Source organism: Barbatula barbatula, assembly GCF_947034865.1.
Source record: "Barbatula barbatula genome assembly, chromosome: 9".
NCBI classification, from domain to species: Eukaryota; Metazoa; Chordata; class Actinopteri; order Cypriniformes; family Nemacheilidae; genus Barbatula; species Barbatula barbatula.
In genome coordinates this window covers 20756407-20768677 of record NC_136772.1, presented here as the reverse complement: position 1 = coordinate 20768677, position 12271 = coordinate 20756407, and the positions used below count along the sequence as shown (strand labels likewise).

At 40.5% G+C, this 12271-nt stretch overlaps 1 protein-coding gene across 1 annotated transcript in view; it reads right to left on the bottom strand.

Moving 5' to 3' along the window:
- The window catches only part of myo16 (myosin XVI), a gene marked incomplete at both ends in the record, with an annotated part of 107178 nt that extends 95729 nt beyond the window's left edge, over window positions 1-11449 (bottom strand). Inside the window, 2 exons of the mRNA XM_079464779.1 lie at window positions 2681-2941; window positions 11422-11449. Coding sequence (XP_079320905.1) covers window positions 2681-2941; window positions 11422-11449 — 289 coding nt within the window. The remainder of the gene's footprint in view (window positions 1-2680; window positions 2942-11421) is intronic.
- Window positions 11450-12271: the final 822 nt, after the last annotated feature.

The following is a 12271-nucleotide window of genomic DNA, read 5'->3' as shown; positions in this document are numbered from 1 at the left end:
GAATTAAGCTCACACAATTGAAAAACATGACAAAATGGGAGGAGAGTTTTTTACTATGGATGTGGTCGAAAGTGGACAACCTCACCTGTATTTGGCGTCGTCCACTTGTGATCCGATAAATGGACATGCAATTAAAACTTTACCCAGTTATTTATTTTTTCCATTACACCCATATGCCAGACGAGGAAAGATTGTCAGTCTCCATATGAGATTCATAAAGAATCGAATCCTGAGCTAATGTCACGAAAATGCAACGCTTCAGTTCACCGCTAAGAAGCTGTGTGACCGGACTGGCGATACCTGGCTGAGTGTGTAATGTAATTGTGCCTCGGTATCACAGACGTGTGAACTCAATCTCTCTCACACCTCAACGCTCACCGCTGCATAAATGCGGAATATCACATCTGCAATTGAGGGGGTGCCACTCATCATAGCTGAACCGTGATACGATTTAATTCTTATTTGTGGTGATTTCAGCTAGATGTGATCATTTTAAGAAAGGGTCCCCAGAAGCTTAGATGTGACCGAGTAAACCGTTTAGACACAGTCTATCAAACCCTCATTGGCGTGCAATGCAATTTACGATGATACAGATAATAAATGCATGGAAATAAATGTGCTGTTCTATGAAAGCTTCGGAAACACATCAGAGAAATGGGAAAAATGTGACTGAAAGACTTTATTTAAAACATGAAAGCCTTATTCTCAATTTTTCATTACCACGTTCCAGTATACATTTTAAAAGTCATATTACATTTGCGTAAGTAAATTATGACTGAATTTCCATCTTTCTTTTTTGATTTTTAAAAAAACTAAATAAATATCATCCTTCTACCTTTTCCAAACATGCCCTCAACCTATCTGACCTCTGGAACTTCAGACTGTTCCATTTACGCATTCGGCACCTTACGCTTTTATCCAAAGCGTTCCTGTGGGATATTTATAGCCTAAGGCCAATATCATCTCTGCATTTAATCCACTATGCTAAAACTCTGACTGTGATGTGTTCATACAGAGAACAAACATCAACATGAATTCGCGCATGGTGTGCAGTATGTTCCAGTCCAACATGTTTTGCATACTATTTCAACTTCAAATATGGTTTTAACACCTAGCCTCTGATTTAACAGACAAAAGTCAGACACAAACACAAGCCCGTCTGACAGTCTCTAACACTTACTGTATTCTCTTACTGTATTATCTCCAGTAGCCAAGCAACACTGACGCCTTTAATCAAAACACAGGCATGGAGCCATAAGAAATCAATATTCTTTGAGTCACCCACTGGTCAAAAGGCATTTGCACAGGACGCTGATCATGTTTGGGTGGTATACAGAACAAAAGCAACGCCATGCCAGTTTGGTAATTAGTGTTTAGTAGGTGGGCTAAACTTGTCATTCATCTTCAGCCAAAGGTGCCATGTTTCCAACAGGCGTTGCCACAGGAACACCAGCTGGCGCCGGGGACCAGCTGATCCCGGCTGACAGCCAATAAGGCAGATGCACGATGACCTGCAAAGGCTGCTGGGATATCTGACACAGATTTACCCAGACAGCTGGGTAAATGGTTGGCAGGGACTGAGCGAGGGAGAGCTATAAAGACCGCTGTAACGAAAAGCTGCGCAGATGAAGACAAAAAGAACAGATGGATCCGTTTCAGGAGGTTGTAAAACATCACCTTACTGGACAAGAACTGATCAAAAACGGTAAGTCCTGAAGTAAAATGAAATGGCAGTGAAAAAGCATTTTTATTTTATTCATCTACATTTTATTGTAACTGATGGAGGACGTGTTTTTCCTCACCCAGACATTTACGATTACATCATCAGCGAAGAACGGTTGTTTAAATTTGGTTAAAATGTCTTTTTATCTCTGAAAAATCAAAGCGAACAGTGGGAAATAAAACGTTTTGTGTTCTCCTTAGACGTATGGCACTACATTAAAAGTGAGAGGCTTCTCAGGTTCATCTCTGCATTAGTTGAATGAGAACGGCTCTGCCACTCCCTGCCGCAAAGTCACAGACAGAAGTAGCTCACCTGGGTTGAATTAATTTAGCCTGCGCCATTGCTCATGATGGCAGAAGGTGGCTACTCTGCGATTGTCATCCTGTCTCGCACGAGCCCCTTCCCCGCAAGCTCTTGATTAGATTACTTCTGCCCGTCCCAGGGGTGGCACCACTCTCTGAATATTAGCCCATAATCAGCTTGAAAAATGATCTAATACCCGGCATCTAATGGCAACTTGTGTGACGGCTTGCCTTTCTGGAAATGAATTTGGCCTTTTCACCAGCTCGCCCGAAGACTAAGCCGAACATCTCTAACTCTCTCTCAAATACATTACACAACCTTACAACACACAAATGGCTACCATATGTCTTCATTCTGCCATTGGATCACAGAAAAGTGTTTAAAAGGTTAACTACTAGGTTTGCTGCTAACATTCATGCTTTAAACATTCAAACAAAATAAACAGTGATCGAACTGTTGCAATATACAGTATAAACGGACTAGAATCTGTCGATCAAATGTTTATATGAGCAGTAGTGTACGCAAGTGTACATATTCAAATTACGGGTGCATTACCATTTTCGACTTGATTCAATTCTCTCTAGATGATTTTACCACAAATAGACTACACATCGAGTGTAAAATAGGAGTGGTAACGTAATTGATCCCACCTACCCTCTTTGTCATCGTGTCTTATGATGGCGTCCTGGATGATATCTGGAGGCGTAAAGCTGACCCTCTGTTTTTTGCGATGGACGGACCGGGGCTTGGGGGGGGTCTGCTTCTGCAGCGTCCGCTCTCGTTCATAGTAGAGACGCAGCTGCTCGCACCGCATGCGTCTGACCAGCCTCTGACGCTGGCCCAACGGCAGAGACTCCAGCAGACACTGGTCTATCTCCATGTTCTGCCTGAACACGTTACATAGCTGAAAACAACCTAGAAGGGGCAAACAGAGAAGATGTGAGGATGGATTGAGTGTGTATACTATAGACACACTGTAAAAAGTCACCCCTTTTAAACTCGACAGAATTAGGCAGCTTTTAACTTAATTTTTCAAGTTAAATCAAGTACAAGTCACTTTTAAACTGACTCAAAGGTCCAATGTGTCATTTTTTGGAGGATCTATTGACAGAAATGCAGAAATAACTAGGTGTATAAAGAAGCGTTATGGTTTTGTTACCTTAGAATGGACTATTTCGATCTACATACATTACACCACGGGTCCCCTTGCATGGAATTCGACATGTTTCTACAGTAGCCCTAAAAGAACAAACTGCTCTACAGAGCGCGTTTCGTAAATACGTCATCTCCTTCGGCAAAGAAGCGAAAACATGATGACATCTTAGTGCTTTGAAAAGGAGGCGTGAGCTCTTGGTTGCAGTTCACAACCTCACCACTCGCTAAAGTTCCTACACTGGACCTTTAAAAATCTACTTGGATTTGGTATCATTTAAAAAAAAATAGTTTAAACAATTTCAACTTCATTTTATAAGTCAGTTTAATATAGTTTCAATTCAAGTGACTCAGAAAAGCCAATTTGATTTAACTTAATTTAAGGCAGCCAACTTAAGACAGATAGGTTTGTGAACTCTGCAAAGCTTAGTCCATTTGCACCTTATATGGCAAACTCTGCTGAATAGCATGTCTGTTTAACCTTGAGAGAGCCAAGATTCTCCCTACACACAGCAGTAGAGAGACAGTATTATCATGATTCGGCATTTCTCCTACACTGTCGTGGAACAAAGCCAAATCTCTCTTAATACACACCGTACAGCAAGAGAAGTGCCGGCCAAATGCTTCGGGATCTGCGGGGGGTTGTAAATAAAGGTGCAAATTGCACCCGCTGAGAGAAATACTGTAGGTTATTGTAGGACATCCATTTCAAGTGAATGCAATGCAATAATGGTTAAATTATGAAAATGTGGAGAAATAAACATCACACATTGCTAAAAAGACAGTCCTTTCTCGGTTTACAAACAAGCATGAGTGCCTATGAACACACAAAACAAACATGACCATTAGTGAATCTTCACGAAAACACCTGAAACCAAAATTTAATAAAGGTACGTATGGACGTATCACCATTTACATTTAAAAAGGAAATATTTACGCTGATAAATAATTGAACGTTTGAGTCAATTTAGACGCCCTTCTCCTTAAGGTTCATTTGCCACAGCTGCTCAGTCATTCCCTCACAGGTTTCATCTCCAGCCTGCCACGGAGCCTGCGCCAGACGCACACATCATACATTATGAACTCATTCACCACCCATCTCACTCAGAGAGAAGAATGAGAAAGACACACATAAGAGTGGAGCTCGCATTAGGAAGAGATTCAGAGCCCTTAAGTTCCAGCTAAAAAGTTTGTATGGATTACAAAGAGTTTGCTTGACCTTGCTACTGTGACCACTTCTATCGCCGCAAATCACGGGCGCATCAATCCACTTCCCCAGGCCGAGTTTAAGAACGCCAGCGGAAAGGATGACTCGCCCTCTTTCTCCCAGACTAAGCTTTAATTGCTCAGATAATTCAGGTCACCAAACCCTTCGGCCAGGGAAATAGAAGTCTGAAGGTCTCTCTTTGTAGAGACACTAAAGAGGAAGTTATTTTTCGTTTTTTTCTCTGGATACATTTTTAATGCTCTAACATTAATTTGCCATGCCATAATACCCAAGATACAACCCACTGACAATATGCTGCACCTTTCCCAGTCTCATATTCTAGTTAAGTCATGAGTATTTTAATAAACAGAAGTGATGAGATATCATTTGATTCTATCCAGTAGAACTGATAGTTATGAAATCAAAAGTCCTTTTCTATTCTATTCTATTCTATGAACATAATCTATTGGGCAGTGTTCACGCCATGTGTAGTTACAATGGATTTCTAGTCTAAGCTGTTCACATAGTAAGAATTATCTGTTTCTATGGCAACACCGAATTGTATGTTATTATTAATGTACACATTCATTTTGTATTAAGACATAAGCCTACATCTAAAATGGGTAATTTAATGAATTATTTACCAACATATTACAAGCCAACCACATTTACTCAAAGTTGGTGCCATTTTGTCAGAAAATTCTGAGTTTAAAAGTAGTAATTTTGGAGTTCTGAATTATTTTTTACAGATTATGGAAATTCCGACAAACCAAAACTGTAAATATATGAAGACACCAAAAATATATCCGTGACACAATCAACAGGGGATATAATAGATAAATAGAATATGTTCACATTTAATGTGAATAAGAAAGTTAAGATCAATTTAATAATATTCCAACTTCCAAATTGTCACTGTAACCATCGCTCTGCTCCTCTAACCTCAAGTTCTTGTCTCTAAAGAGATAAGAGGTCAGACCCATAACACTTAAAAAGGCAATATAATGTTATAGACTATTGGGACCCTTTATAGCTGTGAGTGGAATGTTTCAATAATATAATTTGCTCTCTAACACATCAAATGGAACACCGCTGGAATAGCACATCTGAGCTTGGGTTTCCATAGAAGTGTGAACATTTTTGGAAGAATCCATAAACTTCAAAGACAATGACTATAATTTTTCAGAGCCATGGCTTACATTGGAGCGGCCCAAAACACCAAACAACTCCATCAAAAAAAGTTCAGCAAAGACATTTATTTACAAAGAAAACATTTCAATAAATTCAACAGTGTAATGAAGACCCCCAAAGAGAACCATCCTTCCATTGGCAATATTATAATATAACAAACTATAGTGAGAAACATTTTGTTTTGCATTGTAATGAACACAAACAGTTTCAAGTCCTTTTTCTTTCCATGGACATTAAAAGAAACTGCAGTCTGTGTTTTGCGAGCTCTACAGCTAATCAGATCCAGACTGTGGAGTGAAAGAGAGCATGACGGATGCTTTCAATCTGCTCGGAGAGAGATAACTATCTGCTTACATCGCACCTGTTGAAACGGACACCGAAGAACAGAATTTGCATATGAACTGGTGGGAGGAGGGGTTAGGCTGTTATCACACCAAACAATCTAAGAATGGTAAATGAAGTGACATATGGAATATATGAACTTGGGAAAAAAGTCAAAAGTTGAAAACAGCCTCAAGATAAAGACAAAAAAAGACACAGGCAAACAGACAAAAGCTGATGCCAAACCACAAGTGACTAAAAGCAGCAAAGACTTTCATTGTTTCATTATTGAATGTTTCTGTGAAAGGTAAAACACACATTAATATTAAAATATCAAAAGGGCGGTATTAAGGTTACAGACAGCATTGGAGAATATAATTTGTTTTTATCTTCATCTGAGGGGTTTTCTCAATAAATATTGAAATGTCCTTATATAGATTTGTGTGATGCTCATAGGATGATTAATCATATGGCCATGCATAAAAAAAAGACTTTGTTCACAGAGTTTCCACATATGCCCCAAAACTGTTACATTTCGGTCAAAAACCCAAAAGACTGCTAATTTACAAGAAAAACATGTAAATGTGACTTTACGTACATTTCTGTCACCACAGCTGCAGGAATTTCCCGTTCAAAAATCGGAGTTAAAAAAAGCACTGAAAATTTACAAACCATGGAAAACATACATTTACAGGAAATAACTATATTTTATGGTATATTTCTGATGCCCCAGCTGCCGTTTCTTTTACATTATGCATTACTATGGATGGCCTAGTTTTATAAAATCAGTTTCTCTCAGTCTCTTTCTCCCTTTACTCTAATTCTATCATCTTTCAGTTGTATCTGCAATAGAACCGGATGCAGAAAATAATTATTCATCCTTCCAATCTCCTTTCTCTCCTTTCTAAACTGACTTTTTTGAGGACAGCTCAGATAGGCTTTCTCTCTCTCTCTCTCTCTCTCTCGCTGACTCAGGCTCACTTCTCTGATGAAACTGAAGATTAAAGACATTTCAGAGTAAGCTGCTGCAGTTAAAAACCCTTTTGTCCTAAAAGAATCCAATTACCCAAAAAACAATTCCTTAGTTCCTCTTCTTTGTCTCTTCCCAGAAACGCTAGAAGGAGGAGCCACAACACGAGCCCCAGCAGAACCGGATTACATCTTTACACATAAATGCAGATACAACGGAGTTCCGATATAACTGCAGCATCATGTGCGTTCTATTGATTTGAATGGATTAGACCTTTTGAAAACCCTTTTTTCTGACTCTAGATTGCACATTAGATATTTGGTATTTGATGCTTTCTTAATTTGTTTGTCATTTTTGAGCTCCCACTTATCATGTGAGCCTGTCACCTCATGAACACCTTTTTAAATCTGGTTTTATCACTGGTTTTTATCAACAACCAACGAAACATACAACAATTACCGTTGCATCTTCTTGCCAGATACAATTCAGCTTCTGTCATTGTTCTTTAATCGTCACCCCCTCCAACTCGGATTACGGCAGCACAAAGAAATTCAGAGATTCACACCGATAATTAAGAAAGCGGGGTGCCACTTCTGCACATGTCATGAATGCATTCAAAGATAACTTGAAGACTCCATAAATGCAATCATTGCTACAGCTCCAAAGCTTTTAGACTTAAACGTCTGTGCTTCAACTGTTGCCCTTCAAGCGCATGGCAATGTCAAACCCTGTAGGTTTCCCCAATGCTCGGTTTCAATGCTACGGAGGCAAAATCCTTGTAACGCACACAACACACTCAATGAATGCAGTAACATTGACATGCAATGAGCTTTCATGTCCCCCTCAGCCTGCTATCAGCGAGCTACAGATATGTGGGACAGTAGAATGGCACAACATACAGTATAATCTCAGGACCCAGCTCATATTTCTGAGAGATGGTCTTTCACCAGCTACAAAATCAAATAATCACTATGCAAACTAATCCATTTGATCTTCATTCTTGGCTGAAAGAGACAGAAAGGAATTACTTTTTGCAAATGCAGGAATGTAGGAATATATTTTAATTTAGAGAAATGGAAGCCCGAGATTAATAAGAACTGATCATTCTTTTACATATGGATAATAAACAATCGAGAATGTCTGGAGACATCTGGATGCTAATAAGAAACAAAAACAACTATAATAATAATAGTGTATTTGCAAGTTTCAGAAAATATAAATATCCAGCAGTAAGACGGAAAGCAGTTTGGCTTCAGATGTTAGTAAAACAGCAGTATAAGACAACAGGCAGAAATGGGATGTTCCAGTACTGTTGGTCCCAGCGTGACACTGGATGAACCATAAATCAACTACTGCATTTCTCAGTTTTACCTTTTTGCTCAGCTCCCCTCCACTGCTGGCTTTCTTTCAACGCCCTCTCGGTCTAATAAAGCCATCAGCTTTCATTCTTTTCTATTTTACAGCCCCTTTACAGTCACATCCGCCTGCTGTTCTCTCCATTCCTGATTCTACCATTGATTGAACGGTAGAATCACCTTTTCCAGCAGTTTTTGCCTCCATTTTTCTTGACTTCATCATTGAGTCGCAGTAGATTTTTTATGGCCAATGCTGAGAAAATCCATAACTGCTTCATAGATAAATGTATATTAAGTCAAACATTACCGCCCACCCTCAGCCGCATGCTGAAATGTGTAACAGAACAATCCTCTTTCAGGTTAACATGGCAGTCGCAAACTATTTTGTGCCATGATGTGACAAGGGAAATGAGAAACGAACAGACCTAAATGTACGTTTTAGAGGGCTGTACAGGATTAAAGCGAAACCAGCACACAGTTCAAGGTCAAGTTCAACATTGAGAGAGCATCTCAACATGTCACAAAAGTATAGAGTATACAAAACATTGGGACACAAATTAGTTTACTGTTATATTTAACCTAAATGATACTGTATTGATAGTCACACCTACAGTGTATCATGGATTCTGGAGTTGTTGACATTGAAATTGTAAATATGCCACTCATGTGTGACTGAATGACGCAGGAAGTGTGCGGTACAGAGAGGAAGTGAATGACAGGAATCATGGGATAGGGAGAGAGAGGTGGGTGAGGTTTCCTCCAGTCAGCTATCGATTTACACTGTAATGTCTCCTGAGCTTCTGTTAATATAAGAGGCAGGGGAATAAGAGGGCATAAATTAAACAGACAGCACTCTCACTTTATCTTTCAAACACAAACATACGCAAAACTCTGAACACAGTCCAACCAAGGATGCGCTGACTGCAAAAATCCCTTCTTTTTCCACTGATGGGATCAGACATGTTTGGATGTGCAAAACTTTCATAAGCCTGCACTTGTCTCCTTTCCTACATATCAAAACCGAACAGCACAAGTCACACATACGCTGAATGGTAACACAGACAGGATTCTGCTGGCTCTGCACCCGAGTGTACGACCTTGCGCGTTCTCTCACTGTTTGCCTCTGGCACGGGCCACCGTGAATGTCCCTCTACCCAAACACGCACAGAGGAAGAGTACAAACTAGGATGTCCAGCACTATGCAAAGTCAATTCTTATCCATGTTTTTAAGGAACATATAAACAAAAGGTCCAACATATTGGTAGTAAATACTAGTGGTGGTGACCCCAAGTAGTTGAAGATTCGATGTTTGAGCGTGATTCAACTACCAATCTCACAGTTGTTGTGCAATGGTGATCATGCCATTTTGGTTATATGGGCAGTGGCGTAGCAGACTGGCACACACTGCACCGGGAAAAATATTATTTATGTAAAGAAATGGGACATTTTTTAGGTTTGTAATGTTTGGGCATATAAATATGAATTAACACTTTGTCTGTAGATGCACGTGATTCGTTACTTAGATTGAACTTTGCCCTGCACGATACAATTTTTTTTAATAGAACTAAAACCACAGCATGTAGCAAGCGAGGCGTAGACTTTCGGAACTTGTCATTCTCTGCACTGAAAGAAAGTGTGAGTGTCAGGAGGACGGAGAAAGAGTGCGCAGGAAAAAAGGTGAAATTGACTTTTTGACTTTTTAAATGGTAAGAGGATAAATACATTCTCTAGTCTCTAGAGAGCTTATTTTTCTAGTTTTGCCTGAGAAGGTCATATCCATATTTGAAATTTCCCACTTCCATTTTGGTGATGCTAGTGGCACACAGCTAATTGATAAATGTTCAGCACCACATTGCATTACAATTCTTGGACCCCATTGACTAGGGAAAATTAAAAAAAAATTATATTTTGTTGAACACAAAATGTGATATTTTGAAGAATGTAGGACAGCAAACAGTTCTTGGGCACTATTGACGTTCATTGTCATTTTTCCTATTATGACCAATGGGGCCCAATAACTGTTTGGTTACAAGCATTAGTCCAAAAATCTTCCTGTGTGTTCTACCAAACAAAGAAAGGTTCGGAACGACTACAGAGTGAGTAATTCATGACAGTATCTTCATTTTGGGTGAACTATCCTTTTAACATGTAAATGGTTAAATATGAAATGTTACGATAAACTAGTGTTACAAATAGCATTTTGGATTATGATCTGGTTTAAAAATCGGGACTGTGTGTGAATCGGTCGATTTCACTCATTTTGAGAGCAGCTATTCAAATGTTGGTCATGACAACCCTAGGCTAAATAAATCAAATATAAAAACCTAAATATTACAGACCACAAGCAAAATATGATCTAACGAATGCACCAGAGGGCTGTGTGGGTGTATGTTCAAATCACTAAAACATACAAAGAAGAAAGCAATGCAGATGAAGGGTGAATAAAGATGAAAAGAAAGGGGTGGCAAACAGATGAGTGTAACAACTGCCTTTTATCTGCAGCTGGCTACAAAACACTTCCTGATTATCCCCTTCTCCCACATCAGCATCTCCATCCTCCCATCCACCGTTCCCCCATCTTCAATCCGCTTTTTTTCGGAAAAACGCTTCCCTCTCGCCATCCTTCTCCATTATCTATCCTGACACATTCTCTTTTTAAGCCGTGCACAACCACACACACCGCAAATACACATAAAGAGGAATTCTGCAGAGGCTTGCAGGCTTTGACACGCAGCCTGGCTGTCTGTCTGCATGCAAGCAGGCAGACTCCCGCAGGAGAACTCTACACACCGGCAGCAGTCACCGGTCAACTTTTACATCCCTGCCGCATCCTGCTAGAACTTTACACGTATGCACATGCACGGTCACCTGAATCATTTCTAAAAATCTTAATGCTCTGCCTCTGATGCATAGGAAGCTTTGAATTTTGTCATATGGTGAACCTGCATTGAACATGCACATGCATTTTCTATATTCCTTGCATTTGAATAAATAATTTGCTCACTGGAACGCACTGCCATGACCTGCAGCTGTATGGATACACTTCCAATAAATACACATTCCCTCCCTTCTAGATCACGCTCTCAAGCTACAGTTCCAACAAATTGACATCGCCGATCAATGACATCATTGCTAAAATGACACCATGCATGTCAGATGCATGCAACGAAAGATGCCGCTCTCGCTGCTCGTTACTCACAGCATTTGATGAAATGATAGTGTGACATTTTCTCCGCCGATCAGACAGCTACAGGTTCCTGCTCTCCGGTACGGTGATGTAGTAACCGGTAAGATACATTATTCAGTGACCGGGCGCTGATATTCGGTTTACCTCCCCGTGCATTATTAAAGGCTGATCAGGTTGCAGACAGACGGCTGTGCTTGTAGTAAAAGACGAGCTGTAGGTGAGCGGTGAGGTGACTGTACCGGTCTCTCCGCTCCACTCCGCTCCACTCCACTCTTTCTCTCCCTCCTATCAGCTGCTGTAGCGTCTCCTCCACTGACACCGAGTCGCTCTGCGACCATAAGCGCCACACGTGCTATTGTAGCACCGCTGATTGACGCGCCCGTAGCCCCGCCCACCGCTCCACACACCCCTCAGACGGACGCGCGCAATGACTGAAGACTCAAGGAGAGCGGGAGAGGGAGAGAGAGACGGGTGGTGAGAAATAAACGGGATGGCGATTAGAGGAAGTAAGAGATTTGGGCAGAGAGAGAGAGAGAGAGAGAGTGATGAGAGAAAGAGAGAGAGAGAGAGAGAGAGAGAGAGAGAGGAGGGGAGTAGGAAAATGTGGTTTCGGAGAGTCTGAGGTAAGTTGCTGCAGTGCGGCTATCCGACCGTGTCTACACTGCAAACGCACGACGGCGATTCCGACGTTACCCTTGCGGTTTTATATTTCTAGAAGCATCTGCTTAAGAAAGAAAGAAAGAATGTCGGGCGTATGGATGAGCACGGACGGTAATGACGTCATTGTACATGCGTGCGTGCGTGCGTTTGTGTAACTACTGTGAGATAGACAATAATTAGAAAATTTACATGTTATGACTTT